The following is a 26744-nucleotide window of genomic DNA, read 5'->3' as shown; positions in this document are numbered from 1 at the left end:
CAACCTTGGACCCTTTCACCTCTTATTTTTCTGTGAGATCCAGTTTTCTATTTGATAAAATGTTTACAATAAACAGGCCCTTCTTGCTTGCTTCACAGACTCATTGTGAAGATCCAAAGTTAAAGAATATCAACTAACCATAAAATCCATAAACAGAACTTTCTTCAGCTGTCTGGCTGGTCTAATCTTCAACCACTGATGTGCTTCATCATCCGGATGCCAAATACCAATTATCAGGTACTCAGAGAAAGCCACCTAAACTGAATTTTGAAAACTTATTAAGAATAAAACATTGAGAAACTAGAGGCAACCCATTTAAAATCTCTGTCCAAATCCTATGAAATTTCAAAACTGTACCTCACCAATTTAAATGCAAGGCATAGGAGATGGCAATCCCCCTGTGTACTAATCTGACACTATCAGGGTGACATGGAGTCTAATGATGCCCTTGTAATCACTGATCATAATACTGAGAACACGTACATCATATTTCTTCACAGGCTACATTAGTATGGCTGCCTGTGCCTCATTATATGATTAAAAATATCATTTTGAAAAATAGTTTCCAAAGTTCTTTCTTATTCTTTATTCCATCTGTTCATCTAGTAGTTCCATCTAGTAGACAAAGCAGAGGCATGCTTGTCTTAGAAGAATAAAATCATCTATGTCCAAAATAATTTCAAGGCACACCTCAAATGATATTTCAAGTGTCCAACCCACTTTTTCATGTCAATACTATCTCATGATACATAAATTTTAGATTTTAAACTATTCAAGAGTACCAATGATTCTACTTATAAACAAATAACACATTAAAATTTGAAAATATTCCTAATAAAAGCTATATATATTAGCTCCATTCTGAATGTTATAAGAATCCTTTACCAAATTAAATCTCCCCACTCACAAAAGTTGATGTGGCAATAGTAACCCCGTGCAGAAATTTAATTGTACTAACTGAATCTATTAGGTAGTATATAAGAATGTATATATGTTAACAAAATATCTTGAGTCCACTTCCTCAGTTTTGACAGAGACATCATTCTTAGAACTGTGGTCAAACCACTCTGCATGTTAAGTACTAATAATATTTTATCAACTATTAATATTATTAATGGCTCAGAAACTAATTACAGCAATTTAAAATGACTAATATTTTAAAAACACAGGTTATGAAGGGTCACCTTAGAAATGTCAGTAAATGCCTAAGGTTTCAAAATAAAGATGAAATTAAGGTTAAATGTAACTTAAAAGAAGTACCTTATAAATAAGACCAACATTTAATCTACGTGGTTTAAGAGAAGTACTGAATTGGCAATCAGATGAATTCTAGCCTCAAAATCACTTAACCTCTTAGAGCCTCAGTTAACATTAAAAAAAAAAATTCATTACAAGAAAATCTTGCTGTTTATAATAAAGTTCTGAAAAAAGCACAATGAGAAAATTAATAATTACAGTCAAAAGATGAAGACTTCTGAACCAAACCAAAATTAGATCAAAACATTTATTTTTTTGCGTTACAAAAACAAAAATAAATCAAAGCAGGTAATGAAATAAACATTTTTAAGTATCCCATCCTGGGTTCTCTGTTCTAGAATTTAGTCAATAGTTCAGGTTTAGGTTGCTTCAACACTTCTTCTGGATGCTACGAAGTCTCCATCTTATAACCATGTTTCTCTAGTTCAGCTCTATAAGAAAGACAAAAGAACAATATCACTAGGCATTCTTCATGATAAAGAAACAAGATTTTTAAAAATAACACAATTAATAAATAAATGAGCTAACAGCCTGAACATCAATTTAAAATACTATCAAATAGTTTTACTTTAGTCCTTAAGAAGGAAACTGGATGTGTATCAACATAATGACAATGAAACTTTGCTTTCCCATTAATAAACCTATGTTTTTTATTCCTTATTTTTCTGATAAATCTATTTATGGAAGAAATGTGAGGGAATTAGTGATATTTTCCAAATACTACGTAATTATTCTGTTCATAATAAATACAAAGCATAAACTTTGAGTATCATTAACCATATGGCTAAGAACACGAGACACTGCTACCAAACTTTCAGGTATTTTTATAATCGTACTGTTATTTATACATAAAGAATAAAGAGATTACTTTTCACACTGACATGTATCACCCTAACCAAAAGTTATTAAGCAAATTTAAGGGTGTGTGAGAATTTCTGTATTAATTATATGTAAGCAAACTAAATACAGTAATACAAAATATTAAATAAGACTTCATTTTTAACTTATTATTAACTGAAGGATAACTGCTTTACAATATTGTTAGTTTCTGCCATACATCAATATAAATCAGCCACAGGTACATATATGTCCCCCTCCTCTTGAACCTCCCCCTCCCATCTCCCACCCTTCTAGGATGTCACAGAGCCTGGTCTGCGCTGCCCAAGTCATACAGCATTTTTCCCCTGGCTATCTATTTTACATATGGTACATGCTTCCATGCTACTCACTCCATTTGTTCCACCATCTCCTTTCCCTTTCCTAACTTTAAATACGGATAAAAATTTCAAAAACGTGTACTGGTACAAACACTTTTAAAAGATACTTTTTACAATTGTAAGTAATTTTTTCAGCCTGAAATTTCAGTCCTGCTGATCTGCATTGTATAAACATTTGCATAAAAAGGTTTTTAGTCGTATAATCAATTTCAGTTATTTAAACTACCATTCCAAGTATCACCAGGAACTGATCTGCTGCAATTTAGATTTTATAAAAGTTCACAACAAAATTATGTGAGGGCCAATTTATAAAACACTGTATAAATGTTAAGTATGATTAATGTGCACAACTATATCATTATATCTAAGATAAAAAGACATTAGTTCTCAAGCATAATTTAGCTTAGACACTATCACACAATCTAATGTAAATGCAATGCAAAAATTACATATTAGGAAAAAAAAATACATGGTAGGAATGATATATGTTATTCATTTCCCCAAACTCTTTCACTTCTTAAAAATTTTTAGGTATTTATAATATAAATACTGACCTAACGTCCATGAATAATATTAACGCTAGAGCTTATTCATATGAATCATCTTTGTCTTCTGCTCAGGTGTAGAGGATGGTATGGGCTGGTGCTAAAACACTGGATTAGGAGTCAAGAGATCAGCACAAGTTTCTGATTCTATCCCTTCCTTCCTTAAATTTAACTAAAATGTTTCCATTTTCCCCCACTCCAGGAAACTGAAGATTGTAATACCTGTCCTTCACATGTTTCCTATTTAAAATGGATGTAGTATCTTAAACAGTAACTTCTACTGCCTTTAAACAAAATCAATGTAGATTATTCATTCTCCCTTATTTTACAACAACAAGAAAAAAACCACCCAAGATTCAATCTAAGATTTAGGTAGTAAGTCACCAAATTCATTCAGCTTTGTGCGTCTCTCTTCCTTCATGACAGGAGGTGGAGACCAATTAGATTTATAAACTCTCTACACATGGACATCACGAGACAGCCAACACCAAAACCAGACTGATTATATTCTTTGCAGCCAAAGATGGAGAAGTTTTATACAGTCAGCAAAAACAAGACTGGGAGCTGACTGTGGCTCAGATCATGCACTCCTTATTGCCAAATTCAAACTTAAATTGAAGAAACTGGGGAAAACCACTAAACCATTCAGGTATGACCTAAATCAAATCCCTTATGATTATACAGTGGAAATGAGAAATAGATTTAAGGCGCTAGATCTGATAAAAAGAATGCCTGATGAACTATGGACGGAGGTTTGTGACACTGTACAGGAGACAGGGATTAAAACAATGGCAACCCACTCCAGTACTCTTGCCTGGAAAATCCCATGGACAAAGAAGCCTGGTAGGCTGCAGTCCCTGGGGTCGCTAAGAGTCAGACACGACTAAGTGACTTCACTTTCACTTTTCACTTCCATGCATTGGAGAAGGAAATGGCAAACCACTCCAGTGTTCTTGCCTGGAGAATCCCAGGGATGGGGGAGCCTGGTGGGCTGCCATCTATGGGGTCGCACAGAGTGGGACACAACTGAGGCAAGTTAGCAGCAGCAGCAGCAAGAAAAAGAAATGCAAAAAAGCAAAATGGCTGTCTGAGAAGGCCTTACAAATAGCTGTGAAAAGAAGGGAAGCAAAGGGGAAAAGGAAAGATATACCCATTTGAATGCAGAGTTCCAGCAAGGAGAGATAAGAAAGCCTTCCTCAGCGATCAGTGCAAAGAAATAGAGGAAAACAATGGAATGGGAAGGACTAGAGATCTCAAGAAAATTAGAGATATCAAGGGAACATTTCATGCAAAGATGGGCTCAATAAAGGACAGAAATGGTATGGACCTGACAGAAGCAGAAGATATTAAGAAGAGGTGGCAAGAATTCACAGAAGAACTGTACAAAAACAGAGCTTCACGACCCAGATAATCACGATGGTGAGATCACTCACGTAGAGCCAGACATCCTGGAATGCGAAGTCAAGTGGGTCTTAGGAAGCATCCCTACAAAAAGAGCTAATGGAGGTGACGGAATTCCAGTTGAGCTACTTCAAATCCTAAAAGATGATGCTGTGAAAGTGCTGCACTCAATATGTCAGCAAATTTGGAAAACTCAGCAGTCGCCACAGGACTGGAAAAGGTCAGTTTTCATTCCAATCCCAAAGAAAGGCAATGCCGAAGAATGCTCAAACTACCACACAATTGCACTCATCTCACATGCTAGTAAAGTAATGCTAAAAATTCTCCAAGCCAGGTTTCAGCAATATGTGAACTCTGAACTTCCAGACGTTCAAGCTGGTTTTAGAAAAGGCAGAGGAACCAGAGATCAAATTGCCAACATCTGCTGGATCATCGAAAAAGCAAGAGAGTTCCAGAAAAACATCTATTTCTCCTTTATTGACTATGCCAAAGCCTTTGACTATGTGCATCACAAGAAACTGTGGAAAACTCTGAGAGAGATGGGAATACCAGATCGCAGGTCAGGAAGCAACGGTTAGAACTGGACATGGAACAACAGACTGGTTCCCAACAGGGAAAGGAGTACATCAAGGCTGTATACTGTCACCCTGCTTTAACTTATGCGCAGAGTACATCATGAGAAATGCTGGGCTGGAGGAAGTACAAGCTGGAATCAAGATTGCTGGGAGAAATATCAATAAACTCAGATATGCAGATGACACTACCCTTATGGCAGAAAGTGACGAAGAACTAAAGAGTCTCTTGATGAAAGTGAAAGAGGAGAGTGAAAAAGTTGGCTTAAAGCTCAACATTCAGAAAACTAAGATCATGGCATCTGGTCCCATCACTTCATGGCAAATAGATGGGGAAACACTGGAAACAGTGGCTGACTTTATTTTGGGGGGCTCCATAATCACAGCAGATAGTGACTGCAGCCACGAAATTAAGATGCTTGCTCCTTGGAAGCAAAGTTATGACCAACCCACTCCAGTACTCTTGCCTGACGAATCCCATGGACAGAGGAGCCTGGTAGGCTGCAGTCCACTGAGTCGCTAGAAGTCGGACACTACTGAGTGACTTCACTTTCACCTTTCCCTTTCATGCACTGGAGATGGAAATGGCAACCCACTCCAGTTCTTGCCTGGAAAATCCCAGGGACGGGGGAGCCTGGTGGGCTGCATTCTCCGGGGTTGCACAGAGTCGGACACGACTGAAGCGACTTAGCAGCAGCAGCAGCAGATAGCGTATTAAAAAGCAGAGACATTACTTTGCCAACAAAGGTCCGTCTAGTCAAGGCTATAGTTTTTCCAGTGGTCATGTATGGATGTGACAGCTGGGCTATAAAGAAAGCTGAGTGCAGAAGAATTGATGTTTTTGAACTGTGGTGTTGGAGAAGACTCTTGAGAGTCCCTTGGACTGCAAGGAGATCCAACCAGTCCGTCCTAAAGGAGATCAGTCCTGGGTGTTCATTGGAAGGACTGATGCTGAAGCTGAAACTCCAATACTTTTGCTACCTGATGTGAAGAGCTGACTCATTTGAAAAGACCCTGATGCTGGGAAAGATTGAGGGCGGGAGGAGAAGGGGACGACAGAGGATCAGATTATTGGATGGTTATCACCGACTCAATGGACATGAGTTTGGGTAGTCTCTGGCAGTTGGTGATGGACAGGGAGGCCTGGCGTGCTGCCGTTCATGGGGGTGCAAAGAGTCGGACACGACTGAGCAACCGAACTGAACTGTACATGAATATGAAAAAGTACATTCCCAACACCTCAATCTCCATCCCCGTTTGAGAATCACTAATATATTGAGTCTGAGTAATTCACGATTCTAATTTCTGCTGAGTTGTTCAATATTGGTAGAAAATTAACAGTGACAGAATTTAACCCACCAGGATGAAAAAGACAAATATGCTTCAATTTAACTACCTTTATAAAGAGACCAGAAAGAACAAAAGTTCTCTGCAATTACCCAAAGAATTCATGTTTAGAAACACAAGAGATGAAGGCAATGTATCTTATTTTCCATAATTCAAAAATATTTCAATGGTCAATTGTCATATATTTTACAAATTCCGTACTTACAATACTAAGCTATATAATTTTTGACTTAAACTTACCTTAACTGATTGGAGAAGTCATCCTCTACGTTGTCATCATCCCAATTATCCTCCCAGACATGTGCATCTTCATCTTCATCTAAACCAGCCCAGTCTAAAAAACAGAAACAGAGGCTAAGTATTTCTCATACATTATTTCCATAAAGACAAAGCTTCAGAAAACTTGCTACTTAAGAATCTCTCAATTCAAAACATCTAATCTTCCTCTTTACATCTCAATTGATGCTATCTTGTCTTCTCAATTTTTTAATTTGCAGATAATCTAAAATAGTAGTTAATACAAAACATTCTATTTGCCATGAAAATTCATTATAACTTCAGGAGGATATTTTACTGTTGATTTTTCCTTTGGCTTATTTTTATAAGGCCTATTACACAGTTGTTCAAAACAGCACCAATAACACTAAAGTAAGTTGAGCAGCAGGAAGATATCAGCCTGGAATTCAAAACTGCTGGAAAAAAAAAAAAAGATAACTCAGGGCTTCCCTGGTGGCTCAGTGGTGAGCCAGTGCCAATGAAAGAGACATGAGTTTAACCCCTGGTCTGGGAAGATCCCATATACCACAGAGCAGCTAAACCAGTGAGCCCCAACTATTCAGCCCATGTTCTGCAGCCCTGGAGCTGCATCTACTGAAGCCTGCACACCCCAGCATGTTCCACAAAAGAAAATCCACTGCTATGAGGAGCCTGTTCACCACAGACAGAGAAAAGGGCATGCGTACTGAAGAACTAGCAAAGCCAAAAATAAATAAATAACATTATTTTTTTAAAAGATAACTCATACACAAATAGTAAAAAGCAGAATATTTTCTTAAATATGGTTGTAAAATTGTCTTAGAGCTGAAGTATTTAAGAACCAAGTGTCATTTTGTTGTGCTTACTTGCAAATGCTTCTCAAATATATATAATATATATCCACATATATACATTATATCATGCTTTGATAGAAACAAAGTAAATATGACAAAATGTTAGCTGATGAAATGTGGGTGTTTGCTGCCCTTTTTTTGAAGTATAACTGACATGTAACATTGTAATTGACATATAACAGTAGGTGTTAGCATACATTATTTGATATTTGTATACACTGAGAAATGATCACCACAATGAGTCGAATTAAAATCTATCACCAGCATATATAACCTTTTTTCTTGTGATGAGGACTTTTAAGATCTACTCTCCTAGCATCTTTCAAACATGCCACAGAGTGTTAGTAACTACAGTAAGCATGCTATACATGACACTCTCATGACTTAAATAACTGCAAATGTGTATCTTTTGATCCCTTCACCCATTATACAACCCCTTTTTGTGCCCTCAAAAACTTCTACAGGGTTAAAAGTTTCAAAATCTGAGAAAAACAGCTTTTAAAAAAACCAGTCTGGATATCACCTCTGGAAGCCTTCCTAATTCCCTGTCTTCTCTTCCTTCAGATATAAGGTCCCCTCTTACATGTATATCTCTATCACAACACCTATATACTGTACAATCTAATTCTCAGTTTATATGTCTATATCCTTTCCGAGTATCTAAAGCTCCTTAAGAGTAAAAACTTTTATTTATCTCTATACTCTTAAGCTACACATTACCTGCTGTGCATATGCACAACTGGTTGTGAAAGATTCAAAAGAACTAAATCAGATCTTGCATATTTTTGTTTGATCCCATCCCCTCCAAAAACAGTAAGCATGTGTCACATGCTTAAATGTGTCCTAGTAGGGATTCCTTGGTGACTCAGATGGTAAAGAATCTGCCTGCATGTGGGAGACCTGGGTTCAATCTCTGGTTAGGAAGATCTCCTGGAGAAGGAAATGGCAACCCACTCCAGTATTCTTGCCTGGGAAATGCCAGGGACAGAGGAGCCTGGTGGGCTACAGTCCATGGGGCCACAGAGAGTTGGACACAGCATAGTAACACTTTTCAATAGTTCATGAAGGGACTAATCTCTTTTAACATAATGGCAGTAATAATAGGGAGGGGGAGAATAACTAGATTTTTGAGTTGAAATGAAAAGGACTTAATGAATAATTTTGAGAGTTGAAGGAGAAGGGATAGCTAAGATGCCTCCCAAGTTTCTGGTTTGGAAAACCAGGTAAATGTAAGTATTCTGTTCATCATGAAAGGATTTTCATGATGTTGACAAATGGCATTTAAAATATTTTGTTAGGTACATAATATGATAAATAAGTATCAATATGAACCATTGCTGAATAGCTTAAAATCTGTATGTGCTTTATAAGAAAAGCCTAACTCATTCCTTTTCTTATTGATTTTTTTTTTAAGATTGAAATGTTCTTAGCTATGTTTCTAATAAGTAACTACTATCATGAATTATTAGTGGTCTTTTTCTGTCCTTCCTACTCTATACTTATCTTCCACTGATGCCCAAAATGACTACCACTATTTCCATAAGCAACTACTCAAAACATTCAGGTAGGAGCATATTTTATTAAATTTGGAACTCTAATATCTAGAGCTGAGTACTGGGCACATAGTGTGTTAGCCACTCAGTCATGTCGGACTCTTTGTGACCCCATGGGCTCTAGCCCGCCACGCTCCTCTGCTCATGGGATTTCGCAGGCAAGAATACTAGAGTGGGTTGCCAATCCCTTCTCCAGGGAATCTTCCTGACCCAGGGATTGAACCCGAGTTTCCTGCATTGCAGACAGATTCTTTATCATCTGAGCCACCAGGAAAACTCACAGTAGGCACTCAAAAAAATGTTGGGTAAGTAGAACTACGTTTCTCAAGTTCTCTTCCTTCAAGTGGTCAATCTCAGGGCAGTGGGTGGTTCCAGTAGAATCAAGAGTATAAATTTCAACACAGAAGAGATCAATAATATCATGTATTGTGAATGAGTCATGTAAAATTCTCAACCATATTTACTGTAAGAATACATGATCATCTCTTTGAGTGCTCCCTGAAGAGAGATCATGTGGGAAATTTCTTTACGATATCAGTGCCTGAAAAGATGGAAGTTTCTCTCAGGCAATTTATTTCAGGTTCCTAGGAAGCTTAGGCAAATGTATTGGCAATGGCAATGTGTGTGCTCACTTGTGTTTCAATCATCTGTATAGGGTAGTGAATAAGGCATTCATTAGTAAACTTTCAATAATCGAAAATACTGATTTTTATCTGCATAAACATTTTTGTATATTCCAGTAATAATTATTATTCTCAAGGAGGAAATATTTTTAATGATCTAAATTCAAATCCTATTACTATTCTCTGAGGTCCTTAACAACAATACTAAATATTAACTACACCTCAAAATTAAGTTGACTGGGCTTGAGATACCCTTACATGTTCTCCTTTCTTAGAGAAGTACCTTTCAAACTGAAATTTTTTATTCTGTTTATGGATCCACCTATAGTTCATAGTAAGTACAGATTAAGAAGTTAAGAGAAAAGAAAATCACATTCAGGATTTCCTTCAGTCTATGGGAAGAGTGCTCAGAAAGCTAATGCAACCAAATTTGAAAAAAAAAAAAAAAAAAAGTGTATCGAGGGACTTCCCGGGAGGTCCAGTGGTTAACGACCCTGTGCTTCCACTGTAGAGGGCACAGATTCCATGCTTTGTCAGAGGACAAAGTCCTGGGAGCCACACAGTTTGGCCAAAAAACAAAAAAAAACACAAAACACGATCTATTTCCAGGGTTAAAGATTAAATAATAACATTTCTGAACATTTATAAACAAGCAAACTGACTTAGTTAAGAGTTAATCGTTAGGTATAGGGATAAAAGAGTACTGTTATTCTCATACTGTCATCGCAATCAATAATATACTGTTTACTCTCTAAATTGTTATATAAAAATTTTCTTTTTGTTCTTCTAAGAGCAAAGAAATCTCAGAAAGAAGGAAGCTGTTTTAAGGCAAAAATAAAGGGGACACAAATTGCAGCATTAAGTATACAACAGGAACATTAAGATGGTATGGGTTGCAGGCTGAGATCAAATTTTAAATTAAAAAGGAGCTCAAGAGTAGATATATTTCTCTAATAGTAAATCACCAAAAGTCAACCTCATGATTTTATCTTTTAATTAAAATTCAATAAGCCACTTCAAATCACAGAAATTCAAATTCTTGAATGTTGAACTTATAATGGAAAAACGCAATCCATTATCTCTTTTATGACAAACCTAGACAAGTGTGTTAAAAAGCAAAGACATCACTTTGCCAACAAAGGTCCATCTAGTCAAGGCTATCGTCTTTCCAGGAGGCATGTATGAATGTGAGAGCTGGACTATAAAGAAGGCAGACTGCCAAAGTACTGATGCTTTTGAACTGTGGTGCTAGAGAAGATTCTTAAGAGTCCCTTGGACTGCAAGGAGTTCAAACCAGTCATTCCTAAAGAAATCAACCCTGAATATTCATTGGAAGGACTGATGCTGAAGCTCCAATAATTTGGCCACCTGATGTGAAGAACTGACTCACTGGAAAAGACCCTGATGCTGGGAAAGATTAAAGACAGGAGGAGAAGGGGATGACAGAGGATGAGATGGTTGGATGGCTTCACTGACTCGATGGACATCAGGTTGAGCCACTTTCAGGAGTTGGTGATGGACAGGGAAGCCTGGCATGCTGCAGTCCATGGGGTCATGAAAAGTCGTACATGACTTGGCAACTAAAAAACACCAAAATCCTTTTTATAGCAAGTGAATAATGACTATAAAATGTTATTCATCCTCATCCCCTCCAGTCTTCCTATAACCTATAGCCCTGAGCTATCTAATAGTACTAATGGACGGCTTAGGATTTTTTGTTTCTTGATTTAATTATACTAACACCGTCCAGTATAAAAAATTCATACAAAATCATTTCATTAAATCATAATAGCGAAGTCTGGCTTTATACCTGAAGTTTTTATAAAATGACTGAAGATTATTTAAAATTTCAGAGTTTTGAAAACAGAGAAAGCCTTAGAGATCACTATATAGTATACCCCTCTTTGGAAACCACCATTACCTCTACCAAAAAAAAGAGAGAGAGAGAGAGAGAGAAAGAGAAGACTATTTTACAAGAAAATGTTTATTGATTTTTTTTCTAACATTATTTCATGACCTCAAATTCCAGATTTTAAACATATTTGAGTTAAGCATAGAAATGGGAATTGTCAAAAGAAGCATCTATTTTACTAATATTTTAAAGAATCTTTATAAAGATATCTAATAGTTTAATATTCCAAAAATTAGAGTATATTATGATTTGATTAATTTGATACATAAATACATTAATTAGAATACAATACATGATCTTGAGTAAAAGAGATGACATAGGCTCAAGTCACAACTGATCTTTAAGGTTCCAAGACACCAAACCTCTTGTAAGTTTACCCTTTCGAGAACAATTAAAATACAGGGCCCACAGGAACTTTTAATCTAATTATGAGATGATTTAAAATGTTGATTTCAGGGAATTCCCTGAAAGTCCAGTGGTTAGGACTTCATGCTTTCATTGCCAAAGGCCTGGGTTCAATCCCTGGTTGGGGAACTAGGATTCCACAAGCCGTGAGGTATGACCAAAAAAAAAAAATAAATAAATACAATAAAACACTGATTTTAATATTATTATTACTTGTGTCATTAAAATATCTTCAAGTTGGCTTTAATTCTTTTAACCTTAAGCAACTAAAAAAATACTGTTAATTTGTACTTTATTGTTTCAGATAAGAAGCAATCTAGAATAAGAAACATAAAAGATTTGATAACTTATTTTGTAGGAGGTCCAATTCTTAACTCTTTCACATATTAATAATATGGGAAATACTAGTTTGAACACTATCTTTCTTGGGGGGAGAGCGTCACTGCAGCATGCAGGAATCTTAGTTTCCTGACCAGGGATCAAACCAACACTCTCTGCAGTGGAAGCATGGAGTCTAAAATCCTGGACTGCCAGGAAGTCCCTGAACAGTGTCTTTAAAAAAATTTTAAGACTAGCACAATTTCACTTTATCAAGTTGAAGTCTGATGATCATTTAGCATAAGAGTCACACATCTCTTTCTCTGTTACAACCCTTTCATGTAACTTTAATGGCAAGAAAAGGAAAAGAAAGAAAGTAGAAATAAAGTCCCAAGAAAAAGAAACTGGCTCACGAATGGAGAAAAAACAGTATTGCAAGCAAGATTTTAGGTAGAACACACACACACAAAAAGACTCATGACAATAGCTCTATATTTCTTAGGTATTATTATATAGTACTTCATAATTATGACACTAGGGAGCATACAAAGACAAACCAGAATCTATAACCTATTTTAAACAAAAACTGTAAATAAAGATTTTCTTTATTATCTAGGAATGTACTGAATGAACTATATTACATAAAACATTTAGAGTATAATATCCCCAAATTTATTTCCAACTCTTATAAGTCCTCCATACTATACATGTTACAATATATATAAACTACAATATATGTCAGTGCAACTAAATGAGTATGCAACATAAAAACGTGATTGATTAACCTCTGAATTTGTCAGACTTCTCTTGCAAAACATCTCTGAACTGTGTTTACTTTTCCATTATAACAGTGCATTGATAACCAAGCAATCTTAACTACTTTTAAAGCATTAAACTCAGAAATACTTTTTTTTTAAGGGCAAAATAATAAAAATTAAACAAGGATACCTGATTTATATCTAATGCCCTCCTTCACTATGCAGATGACTATAAAGTACACACTGTATCTTCAACACTAAATGCACTGCCAAGGTTGTGATTAATCATTTAAATAACCTCAGCTGTGTTTACTTCAGTGTGCAGACCTCCAGATGTGTACTGGTAAAAAATTACCATATTTTAAGAAGTCAGACTTGGAAATAACCAATAACAGATGCCTAATACATAAGTTTCTAGCAATCCTAAATTATTTGAGACTTTGCCCCAAATTTGGCTTTGTTCACAGTTGCCAGTGAGAATTATATCTTTGACTAGCTTTAGATTTCAAAAATCATAGTTATCAAAGATCCCAATACTTCATCTACGTATCACCTTGACATTTAAGTATGAAAAAGTTTTTCTCTCAATGTTTTTAAAAGTATTTACTCTCCCCACTCTCCAACATACATTCTGACATTTCTTCAAAGTATGAAGTATACCACTTTGGAGAAAAGTAAAGAGGAAATTCTATTTATACCAAAGAGGGTTGCAAATGTTCTATTTTACAGCACTTTTCAGGAGCATCAAACTCTCATTTATTCCTTAACAGTAAAACTACTCTGAATATAAACAAACTAATCTCCAACAAAGTTCCTTCAAATAAAAAAAGTGCATGTATATACAGAACATTACAAGAAGAAAAATATAAAAGAAACAAAGGAAAGTTCAAAAAAGTTTTAAATTGTACATTCACCACCATAGGTGAGACACCAATAGTTGCAAATGGCATCATTACAGTCATAAATATGATAATAAAGCCACACTATATCTAGTCATTCTGAGATAAATTTACACATGTTCCTGCTTAACTTGCATAAAATGTATCAAACTTTTTAAAATAAAATTTCAGTTCTGTAGGTTATCATGATACAAAAACATCTACATACCCAGTAGCTAGGAAATCAAAAGCAGCATAGTACCACTGTACTATATCTAAATTTTCTCCAACAAGGATCAAAAATGTCAGTGGAGAACTTCAGAGCAAACAACCAAAAGCAAGTCTTAAACGATGGTGCTACCAGACTACTGGTGAACTTTCAACTGTTTGTGGTTCAGAATCTGAAACAGAGGCCCAAGATAACTTACATAATCATCTGTAATTTTTCTTACATTTTTTAAAAAAGGAAGTTCAAACATAATTCCTTTCATCAATAATTAAACATATCTGGCTTAAAACTCAACATTCAAAAAACTAAGATCATGGCATCTAGTCCCACCACTTCATGGCAAATACATGGGGAAAAAATGAAAACAGTGACAGACTATTTTCTTGGGCTCCAAAATGATTGTGGACTGTGACTGCAGTCATGAAATTAAAAGACGCTGGCTCCTTGGAAGAAAAGCTATGACAAACCTAGACAGTATATTAAAAAGCAGGGACATCACTTTGCCAACAACGGTACATATAGTCAAAGCTATGGTTTTTTCCAGTAGTCATGTATGGATGTGCGAGTTCGACCATAAAGAAGGCTAAGTACCAAAGAACTGATGCTTTTGAACTATGGAGCTGCAGAAGACTCTTGAGGGTCCCTTGGATAGCAAGGAGTTCAAATCAGTCAATCCTAAAACAAATCAACCCTGAATATTCATTGGAAGGACTGATGCTGGAGCTCCAATACTTTGGCCACCTTATGCGAAGAGCCAACTCACTGGAAAAGACCCTGATGCTGGGCAAGATTGAGGGCAGGAAGAGAAGCGGGCAACAGAGGATGAGATGGTTGGATGGCATCACCAACTCAATGGACGTGAGTTTGAGCAAACACTGGGAGACAGTGAAGGACAGAGAAGCCTGGCATGCTGCAGTTCATGAGATCAGAGTCAGACATAACAGCGACTGAACAACAACAATCTATGTTGTGTGTGTGTGTGTGTGTGTGTGTGTGTGTGTATCAGATTCACTACAAACACACTGACTTTGGTCCTCTTTGTTGATTAGTGCTTTACTTCTCTTTAATTCTATAAAATTCCCCAAAGCCATTAACTAGTCTTATCTTTTCCACTATCACTCTTTCCACTAGTCATGGAAGTGAAAAATCACAATCCCTGATTTTTCCTATTCCCACACTCTGTATCTAACCAGTTGCCAAAGCTTCCTTGCTATTTCTGCATCATTCTTTCCTAATAACCTACTACAGGCCCTTAGTCCTAACTAAGCTATTTGAACAATTTGCTAATTAGCTTCCCTGACTCTTTCTTTCTATCCTTTCAAATTCATTCTGCTGGGTTAATTTTTCCTAAACTGCCTATTGCCTAAGGAAACTTAAACATATCAAACAAACAATCCTCCCCCCTTCTCATCTACCTAAGGATCAGGTCCACACTGGTCATGTGGCTTAAAGCTTTCCACAATTAGGCCCCAAACTACCTGCATGTGTAACTACTTCACAGTCAAATAAAACACACGTACACACTGATTTTCTACCTCCAAGTATCTACTCCTCTTTTTTTTCTGGAAATCCCTTTCCTACATTTCTACATTTTGAAAGCTCTGTTCAAATGTTGCTGCCTCACGTGGTACACAACTGGAAATAATTTCTCCTTCTTTTAACCTGCTGCTGCACTTTACTATCAATGGCTTAATCCCCACACCACCAGTAATTCCCCTTTCACTGGAAGGAAACGAAGCAAAAAAAAAAAATCCAACAGATAAACACAGTCAAAAGCAAAGGTGTTCTGGTTTAATTGGGGGTGGGGAGAGAAAGGCTTGGAGCCCTCCCCACAGGATAAGCACCTGCAAAATACTAAAAAGCGCAAGCCTGGCATGAAAACTTACTGGTCCGTATCTCCACTGACATTTATATCACTGAATTCAAAGACAAATATCTACCTAAAGAGTCAAATTTGACTCAGTGCAGCTTCTAGTTAACTTTGTCCTTGGTTAAGTTATTTTGCTGAACCCCAATTATAAAACTGTCATTAGGCTGCTATGGGGATTACACAAGACTATTTAAAGCACTTTGTACTGATAAATGGCAGCTAGAATCATTCTCATTCTGCACCTTTCAGTGCCAGATTTATAGGAAGCAGTCTACAAACATATATCCAATTAGTAAGTTATTTATTACGTGCTAACCATTGCAAGGAAACTTAAGGGGTGATGGAGGTAAAAAAAGAGAATCTGGGTCCAGAATAAAGATAATACTATTTCTACCAAGCATTACATCAATAATAGAACAGAAACTTGGGGAAAAAAGTATTTGGTGAATTTTTAATACTTCAGAAGAGTATAAGTATAGTTTTCGAAACTTCTATTTTTTCCTCGTTTTCACTGTTCATCACATCTTTCAATGGATTATGCTTAAAAACATTACTACGTAACACTGAACGCTATTTAAATCACAACTGCTTAATACTTCTTCATTCCACTAAGTTAAATAAATAAGCAAATAGTTTTTCCAAGTAGTTTTACTGTTTAATATCCTGAGTCATACCTCTCACAAAGCTCTGGCAAGCACTAGTATCTTGACTTGGCGTTTTTTCATTCCACTGTATTTCTTTATATCTCCCGTACACATTCTTAAAACAATGTGTGCCAGTATATATCTTCATATTTTATGTAAATAACCAACTATTTTTAAAGTATTTTTGGAAAAACTTTTCACAATGTTTTTTAATTAGTAAGTTTTTAATACTAAAAAATAATCAAATACCCTACAAACTCAACAAGCTTAATTTTGGATACATCTAATACAAAATATTTGTCAAAAATGGTTCAAGTTAAATAAATACCAAACATGCAAAAATCCAAATCCTTAAGATTAGGAGGGAGAAAAAAAGGGGGGACTAATGTTCACTGAATACCAACTTTGTGCCAAACTCTATGCTGTACAGAAAATATATCATTCTTATGGACTGAATGCTTGTGTCAAACCCTGAAATTTATATGTTGAAGCCCTAATCACTCTCATTGTGATGGTATTTGGAGATGGGGACTTTAGAAGGTAATGAGGGTAGTATGAAATCATGAGAGTAGAATCCTCATAATGAAATTAGTGTTGTTAGAAGAGAATCCAGAGAGCTCGCTCTCTCTATCCTGTAAGGATATGGTGGGAAGGCAACAATCTGCAAGCCAGGAGGAGAACCCCTGCCAGGTTGAACAGGTATTGAACTTAATCTTGGACTTCCCACAATCCAAACTGCAAGAAAATAAATTATTATTGTTTAAGTCACTCAACCTACAGTATTTTGTCATGGCAGCTCAAACAGACTAATACAATCATATAATCCTTACATGACTCTAATTATTATACACAAATTACATGAAGGAACTGAGGATTAAGAAGGTAACAATTCAAGAAAAAATGCAATGGTTAATGTCACTCAAAGAAATAAACCCAAATCAAAATGATGCAATTCCATTTCCATCCCTCAGGTTTGCAAAGACTAAAATGTTTAATATGGAGTGTAGGCAACCTGAGGGAAAAGGTGAATTATAGCTGGAGAAGGAAATGGCAATCCACTCCAGTCTTCTTGCCTGGAGAATCCCATGGACAGAGGAGCCTGGTGGGCTACAGTCCATGGGGGTTTGCAAAAGTCTGAAACGACTGAGCAACTAACACTCGTAAATGGCAATTTGAGACTATGTCAAAATTCAAAAGGTACCTGGTTCTGAATAAGGCGTCGGGGCCCAAGCAGAGCCAGGAGCGCATTCCCGTGGAGGGGCAGTGTTGTGTGGTTGCTGTGTCATAGTCAAGACAGAGTAAAGAAACCATCTAAGACTAGAGGAAGGAGAGGTGACAGTGGCCTGGCATAAAATGTTGAAGCCCAAGTGAGAGAACAAGGGGATGTGTGGGGTGGAGAGAGGGCAACAAACATTGGTTAAGAATGATAATCACCCACGAGACAATTATTTATGATAACAGGAGCCAGGTTTCTCACTACTGGGGAAGAAAGTCACAAATGTGGAAAGGGAATAAACTAGAATGAGCTCTATGGTGTTGAATTGTAAACTAGAGATATCTATCTGAACTCCTGGTTTTATACAAGCACATACTTACAAATAGATGTAAAAGAGTGTGTGTATATATATATATATACACACACACACAACACACACACACACTTGTGTATTTCCTAGCTCCTTCCATTGAGAGCGTCTCAAAAGTCATTAGCACAACTGGAGGTAAGACTTTGCCATCCAAGTATCATTCTCCACCAAAACGAATGCAGCTTAAAGGAATGGCTGATTCCAGGACTGGAACAGGAAAAGATAAGATTAGCTTGAAATACTTTGTTGTATCAGAATGTTATGAAATACACAAAGAATGATGGTGACATCAAAAGGTCACAGAAGACAGCTTGATGGGATTTCTGATGTTCAAATTTGGGACAATCTAAAGATCAAAATAAATAATTGCAACAAATTATAACCCACTGAATGAGAATCCATGAATCTGTACTGATTCAAATACACAAACGAATAAACTGAAAGTCTGATAATGAGTGGAAAACTGTATTTACATAGGTTCAAAGTCCCTCTCGGTAAAATATCTATTAATTACAAAGGGAAAATGTGTAATCTAACAATAGAAAAGAATCACAGACACTAACTTAATAAAGAGATTATCAACAATGGAATAAATGAGTGTTAATTTATTCCACTGTTAATAGTTGGAATGATAGTTGGAATAACTATCCAACTATCCTAAGAATTTATCTTACAAATAAGAACAAAAGCAAAGATATAAGAATATTCACCTCAATATATTCTGTAACAGAAAAAACAAAGCATAAAAACAAGCAAACAAAAAATCTAAAACCACCTAGATATCAATAAATACTTATAGAATATTTAATGTGCATACAATGAACTAGTAGAACAGAACTGATTACTATCATGTTGGATAGTTATTCCAACTATTCCATGTTAGTTGGAATAACTATCATTTTCCACCTGATAGGATGGAATGGAAACACAACATCACTACTATGATACTCCTACCACAGTATAGAACCTAAATCTAATCATATAGAAATATGAGCCCAATCTAAGTTGAGAAACATATTATAACTTGCCTGTAACCTTCAAAAATATCAAAATCATAAAAGTCAAAAGAGACACCTGCTGTAGACTGAAAAAGAGGTACGCAGAAGAAGAGACAACTGAATGTAATCCATGATTTTAATCAAAATATTACTACAACTAGAGAAACCTGAAAAGTACCTGTGGATTAGATGATAGTTATACAGCTGTGTGTTAATTTCCAATTTTGTATATTGTATTGAGGTTATGTCTCTGTAGGACATACACATTAAAATATGTAGAGGTGATCAACAACATCAGGTTGGCAACTTACTCTCAAGTAGCTGGGGCGGGGGGAGTTGTTTGTGTTATACTTTCAATTATTCTGTAAGTTTGTAATTTTTTAAAATAACAATTATATTTCAAAATTAAAAAGGAATTATTTGATGTAACAACTTCTAAGAATTTATCTTACAAATAAGAACAAAAGCAAAGACGTAAGAATATTTACCTCAATATATCCTGTAACAGAAAAAAACAACATAAAAACAAGCATACAAAAAACCTAAAATCACTAGATATCAATAGATATTTATAGATTTAATGTGCATACAATGGACTAGTAGAACACAACTATTAAAAAGCATGAGATAGATGTTTATATTAATGTGACACATGTCCAAAATATATAACGTAAAAGCAAGTAGAAAAACAGTTTATAAAATACTGTCCTTTGTGAGGAAATACACAAACACACACATATATTTCATATATAAACTCTAGAAGGATATTAAAAGAACCGTTTAACTGGTTATACTGAAGCATGGGAGTTGTTTTTGGGGAAAGCAGGAGAAACAGTGCTTTCACTTTTAAATTTATATCTTTCTATAGGTTTAACTTTTAAATAAATAGCTACTTATACAATCATCCTATATATTCTGCTGAAAAAATATTTTAAAGAATTAAAGTAACTACTACAAGTTGACAAGTTAAAAGTTGATGAATGGTGGATTCTGAACCTAAGTCTGATCCTAGATTCCATCGTGGGGCTCAAAACTTTCTTCTTGCATATGATTTCCATGTACAGAAATCACATACATACTTTAGCATGTATTATATTAAAAAAAAAAAATATATATATATATATATATATATATAAAAGGCCGAGGCATGGCCCACTCTTTTTATTATTATTATTTCTTTGGCTGTGCCGGATCTTGGTTGCTGCATGCGGGATCTTTAGTTGCAGCATGGGAACTCTTGGTTGCGGCATGCAGGATCTTTAGTTGCAGCATGGGAACTCTTGGTTGCTGCATGCGGGATCTTTAGTTGCAGCATGGGAACTCTTGGTTGTGGTATGCAGGATCTAGTTTCTTGACCAGTGATGGAACCCACACCCCCTGCACTGGGAGCTCAGTCTTAGCCACTAGGCCACCAGGGAAGTCCCTCACTATTATTTATCTTTTTTCTTGGAAGATTTTAGTTAACATAATTCTATGTTTCTTGCTACTACCATGCAATTAATTTAAATGTGATTTAATTTATGTGTCCGCTATACCAAAGCCCCTCTGGTTCTAGGTAAACTGACTAGTATAGTAACTGGCATGATACTAGCTGTATCTACTTGTAACATTTAAGATTTTAAGGAACCTTCTTGTTGAGGATTTAGCTCAGTTGGTATCCAATGTTCACATACGTATTTCTCAGTGACATTTTTCATAGGATAACTCCTCCTTGTGCAAGACTGGTCTATGCATAGCAGGTGTTTAAAATCCTTGACCTTTACCCACTATATGCTAACAGTTATTTTACTTTCTCACTAGACAAGTGAATGTGATATCCAAAAATACTCCCCTGGTTAAGAACCACACTGTAAGATATCCTATTTTGTTAGGCACAGGCCAAAGTGCCTCAGTTATTCCACAATGCTAATACTAGCATTAGGGAACCACCAGACGCATGTTCAGTCCCTGGGTTGGGAAGATCCCCTGAAGGAGGAAATGGCAATCCACTCCAGTCGTCTTGCCTGGTAAATCCCATGGACAGAGGAGCCTGGCGGGCTACAGTCCATAGGGTCGCAGAGAGGCGGACATGACTGAATCGACTTAGCACACAGTCTGCTTCAGCTAGCACAGCAGTTCCACTGATTTATAGAAAAGGTACAGACTACTAAGCATAACAGTATTTTCTTATAAACATCATTGCTTCTGAAGGCAAAATCAGGTTCATTTTAAATATTCTTTTCCCTCAAAAAAGGGGGAAAAAAGCCTCTCAATTCTGGCACAGGAAGAAGTGAATAAAAGAACTTAAAGGCCCACTTGCTCTTCCCATTTTTATTCACACCCACTTCTCACTGTTAGAGAAATGAGATTAATGAAAATATTTTAATAGCTTTTATGTCTGATTTGCAAGATTGTTTAAAATTTCAAATATATTACAGAGTAGTTCAATTTTAGGCGCCACCCTGCTACTACTAACCTAGCTATATAAGATCTTAACAAGTGCTAGGTTCTCTGGACTTTAAGTTGCTTTCCAGTTCTAAAATTCTAACCATTCCAAGCCTCCAAAACTATTATGATCATTCTCAAAATGTAGAAAGCCCTCCAATAAAGCCTATACTCAAGCAGTTTAAATAGTCAAGAAGCTGCAGAACTCACAAAAATCCTAAATGTGATTTTTAACAGTTCCTGTTTATGACCAGATTACATATCCACCAATTAGAATCCTGAGGACTAACAATGTAATACAGATCCACAGTTTTAAAGTTTAAAATAGTCTGGAGAGTAATCCCTTGTGTGTCCCTTCATTTATAGATATTTTCTCATCTGTAATCTTTTTGTTTAGTTTATGGTTTCCTTTGCTGCAGAAGCTTTTCAGTTTAATTAGATCTCATTGGATTATTTTTATTTTCATTCTAAATTATAAAAAGGAGCATCTGTTCCCTTGCACCTTCAGAAAATCACCCTACATGTTACATCTCACCCTGAAGAAGACCTATTCAGAAGAAACAAAGAAGTCTCCATGAAAACACCTTATTTTAGTTTCCTTTCTAGAACAGAAATTCCCTTTCCTTATAATTGAATTGACACCCTACCAAACACATTCTTATCCAGAATGAGATGAAACACCACCACCCTCAAAAGACCTACAATCCTTTAGTCAAACCAAAGATACAGTTTCAGTAATGGCTTTCATGAAACAGGCTCTTAACTGAAAGCTACCCTAGATAATGGACATCATCCACTTTCTGGAGCATAGAACCCAACAGGCCATTGAAAGTAAGACCTCCTCCAAACCACACAGATGATTATATGCAATTTTAAGCATTACCTGCTAGCAAGTTTATCAATGGCATATTTACCATAAACACAATCACAAGGAAAAGAATCTCCAAAGAAAGGAAAAGACTTGAAAGTAATTCAGGGCACTAGTAGCTGATCTGAAAACTGAAATACTGAAAGATTGAAAGCGGGCCAGTTTCAAAGTACTGCTTTGAACAGTACTTCTCTAACTTTACCTGTTTGAAATATAAGCTGGAGAACATATAAAAATCTGAACATGCAAAGGCATTTCAAATGTTATTTCTCATTCTCAACAGAAAGTTTACTGAATGAATTAAGTTCTACATATTCAAACCTGAAGATGATAAATTTTCTGTAAGGTGACCAATAAATGATGAGTTACTAATGCTAACAAACCAGTCTATTGTGAGAGAGAAAACCAGTCTGTTTAGAGGGAAAAAAATTCTTTTGCTTTTCCTTTTAACTTTAATAAGATTTTTTAAACATATGTAACTACCAATATTTTGGATAAATTGATGCTCACAACATAAACTTAGTACAAGAATAACATATTCTGCAAAAACTGATCAAAGTTGCTGAAACATCATATGTATCATCAGGTACACAATTATCTTTGAAAAAGTGAAAGTGAAATCACTCAGTCCTGTCTGACTCTCTGCAACCCCACGGACTGCAGCCTACCAGGCTTCTCTGTCCATGGAATTTTCCAGGCAAGAGTACTGGAGTGGGTTGCCATTTCCTTCTCCAGGGGACCTTCTCGACCCAGGAATCAAACCCAGGTCTCCTGCACTGTAGGCAGATGCTTTAATATCTGAGCCACCATACTTTTTAAGCAGTCAATTCTCAAGTACTTATCTTAAACACAGGTTCATTCATTCAACAAGCATTTACTGACCATCTACCATGTCCCAGGCACTTTGCTAAACGTCAAGAGATTTAGGTTGAACTTTGCTTGGGTTGGGGGCTCAAAGACCTTTCAGATCCTGACAATCACTTCATGACACGCTTTTACAATCTCTGAGCCTCAGTTTCCTTAGAGTTGTGAAAATTAAGAGTATAAAATGTAGATAAAGTGCCTAATATTGTATCTGATAAACAATGAATAAACGCTAACTATATCAAATATTAAGTTTGAGTTATAAGCAGATACTAATCTCAATAAGCCAATTTTCTACCAGGCAGCTAACAGTTAAGGATTATGAACCAACTTGAAAGTGAGATCAAGAAACTATGTCTGGACAGAAAAATCCACTACCAAAACAAAAAACAATACAAACTGAATCCCAGAACTGAAAATAAATGTACTTTTTAGTTTATGAGTTTGTGTAGTATAGCCTCTAATGTCTTCTTCCACTAAACAGAACACACTATAAATAAAAATAACAAATGTTACAGCTATGTGGTTTTATGCACAGGAGGAGTACAACTTAGGAAGATTTTGGTGACTCAATAACTGTTTAATGTAACAGATTTGTTCACCATCAACCCCAATTCTCTACCACTTTCAGAAAAGCCACTCCTTTCATTAGGAGACAAATATTTACCCTATGCCTAACAATTAGTCCATAAAAACCAATTAATTTTGGAAATCTAACTGGAAACAACGATCTAACAAACAGAACCAATAGGGCTAAAGAGTTAAAGAGTGCTAGTGTCAACTGAACCAGCTGTCCATTTTTTCGAGCCAGTTATGCAACACTGGGCAAGTTTCTTAACTTTTCTAAGCTTCTGTTCGTTTATCTGAAAAATGTTAATAACAGTTACTACTTACTAGACTTGTGAAAATGAATTAAGTTAATACAAGCAAAACACTCAAGACAAGCAACCACTCAATCACTGTTACCTATTTGCTATTACCTACAATGAGATAACTAAAGTTCCTCTTGGCAACCAAGAAGCTAACAAAAATGCAGACGGCTTAGGATTTTATAAGTCCTAAAACTTTAAGTGATCAAAAATGAATGAGGAACAAGAGAAAGGCAATGACGGGTATTAAGCACCAACACCTGATCCTCCCATTCTACTCAACAGGCTTCATATGTGAAATCCTGAAAGTAAGCAGCACTGGTCTAACTAGGAACAATTTAACTGTGGAAGGGTTCAAGGCAAAGGAAGACTGCTAAAACAAATAATAACAGTAACGACAACAATAAATAAAGGGAAAAGAGATTCCGTAGATACGAACGAGGTGGCGGGTAACCGAGCTGAAGCGTAATAGGACACACCACCCCGGATTTGGGCTGGGGAGCCACTGGGGCTCCTCCCAGTGAGGAAACAGAACATTTAGCCTCACTGCTGAGGTGAATCCCACCGTGACACTCCGTCCCGAAGCCAGCCGTGAATGGTCGAGCGAGCAGAGAGCCTCGAGTCCCAGTAGCACGGTCCTCACTTCCCCCCGGCGCCCCCCGGCCGGGCCCTTCTACTCGCACCGCCTCCACTCGGAGGCCTGAGTCACGGTCCACGAGGCCCAGGGGCCGCGGCCTACCTTCCGCAGGGAACTCCTCGAACTCGTCGTCCTCCTCCAGGAGACCCAAGTCTACCGGCTGTTTTTTCTCTGACATCGTGACCCCAGGAGCCCAAAAGCTCTCAGGCCAGTAGGAAAGTTCGAGCCCTCGTTCTTCCTCACCACAGCCGCCTCCGCCGTTGCCGCCTCTAGGCTGACTCTACCATAGAGATACGGGAGAAGAGCAACCGGGTAACGCAAGGAATGCTGGGATACTGGAGGTCCGCCCAGCGCTTCCTGAGGGTTTAGCAGTTACTCAGAGTTAGAAAGATGGATTGTTTTGTGCCTTTACCATTTTACCAGGACTCTCTGACTTGACAAATTGAGAAACAGGGTAGGTCTCCCTGACTGGAAAAGACTCATAATGTGTGGAAAAAATAAACACCGTTACTTGGTTTAGGCTGAGGGATGAAGTATCGGCTAAAGTTCGTCAAAGGTCGGCCGAGTGCAGGTTCTTAAATTAGATTAACTCCATCCTTAAACCAGTTCCCTAACCATGAAATGAAATGTCTCCACATCACAGAAAATTCAGATTCAGAAAGAATAGCCTGCATCACTCAGGTAGTGCTAAACAATCCAAAGGCAAGTTTGTTTGCCTGCCTTTAATCTTCAAGCTTTTTCATTGCTCAGTTTTCTTGTCTTGTGCGAAAGCTATGGTAAATACCCTGCTAAACAGTGTGCTGTGTATATGTGTATGTAATAACTAATTTACAAGGTATTAGAATACTATGTAAAACTCTATACATGTGACATTTTATGGTGTTCTAAATATGTCATTTAAAATTTTTCAAATATTGAGTATTATTTTAAATATAGTTGTGAACTACATATAACTTTATGATGATATGTGTATACAATATTGGGCTTCCCTGGTGGCTCAGACGGTAAAGAATCTGCCTGCAATGCAGGAGACCTGGGTTCTATCCCTGGGTTGGGAAGATCCCCTGGAGAAGGGAGTAACTACCCACTGCAGTATTCTTGCCGGGAGAATTCCATGGACAGGGGAGCCCGGTCCATGGGGTTGCAAAGAGTGGATGTAACTAAGCGACTGACACAGGTAGTAGTATAGAGGACTTGTTTTGTAATACCCAATTAATAATTGGGTATTATTGTAGGTTTTGATGCATTGTTAATGTATTTAAATCTCATTCCTTCATTCAACAGTATTTTATACCATGTACCAGGCAGTGTGCTGAAAATCAAACAAAGATAAAGGCCTTCTTTCAAGGAGTTCATATTCCATTCAGAGACATGTAAACAGGTAAATCATAGTGAAATGTAATACATTTGAATCTTTATTTTAAAGTAAAATTGTCTGAGAACTGAACAGAATGTGTGCACATACAGACAATGGAATGAAGTAAGAGCACATATTTGGACCAGGATTTGGGAACTTAGATGTAAATTTTTTTTAAATCGGTTCTTATAATACTGTTTTTATTTGTACTGATTACTGAAAACATTAGTTGTCTTCAAATTAAGTTCAAAGTGTATGTAATTTGGCATGTTATATAACTAAATACCAAATTAATGAAAGAAAAGATGAGGAAAATTTAAAATTGGAAGTAAAGGTCTCTTAGAGTGAGGTCTCTTAGAGTTTCATACTCTCTATTGTACCCTCGGTTATACGTATTACATATGCCCCTGGCAACCCACACAGCAAGGTGAAGTTTTGGGCAGGCAGTTTCATTTAGGCAGAAAAGAATGAAAACCAGATCACATATCTGAGACAGCCATTTT

The 26744-nt window shown here is 36.6% G+C and overlaps 1 protein-coding gene across 1 annotated transcript; it reads right to left on the bottom strand.

Moving 5' to 3' along the window:
• On the bottom strand, positions 1491-25198 carry SHFM1 (split hand/foot malformation (ectrodactyly) type 1). Its single transcript, XM_005678951.3, has 3 exons — positions 24987-25198; positions 6580-6673; positions 1491-1688 (listed from the first exon to the last, which is right to left on the bottom strand). Exons 1-3 carry the CDS (start codon positions 25060-25062, stop codon positions 1646-1648), a joined length of 213 nt encoding a protein of 70 aa, XP_005679008.3. The 5' UTR covers positions 25063-25198; the 3' UTR covers positions 1491-1645.

The sequence above is a fragment of the Capra hircus genome, chromosome 4, assembly GCF_001704415.2.
Source record: "Capra hircus breed San Clemente chromosome 4, ASM170441v1, whole genome shotgun sequence".
In the NCBI taxonomy this organism is placed as follows: Eukaryota; Metazoa; Chordata; class Mammalia; order Artiodactyla; family Bovidae; genus Capra; species Capra hircus.
This window is presented reverse-complemented; position numbering and strand designations above follow the sequence as displayed.

Bases quoted from the DNA above. Each gene is read 5' to 3' on its own strand.
- SHFM1 (XM_005678951.3), bottom strand. From the start codon at position 25,062: ATGTCAGAGAAAAAACAGCCGGTAGACTTGGGTCTCCTGGAGGAGGAC. The intron at 6,674-24,986 runs GTAGGCCGCGGC...TCTGTTTTTTAG, and splicing joins CGAGGAGTTCCCTGCGGAAG to ACTGGGCTGGTTTAGATGAA. The intron at 1,689-6,579 runs GTAAGTTTAAGT...TCTTTCTTATAG, and splicing joins GACTTCTCCAATCAGTTAAG to AGCTGAACTAGAGAAACATG.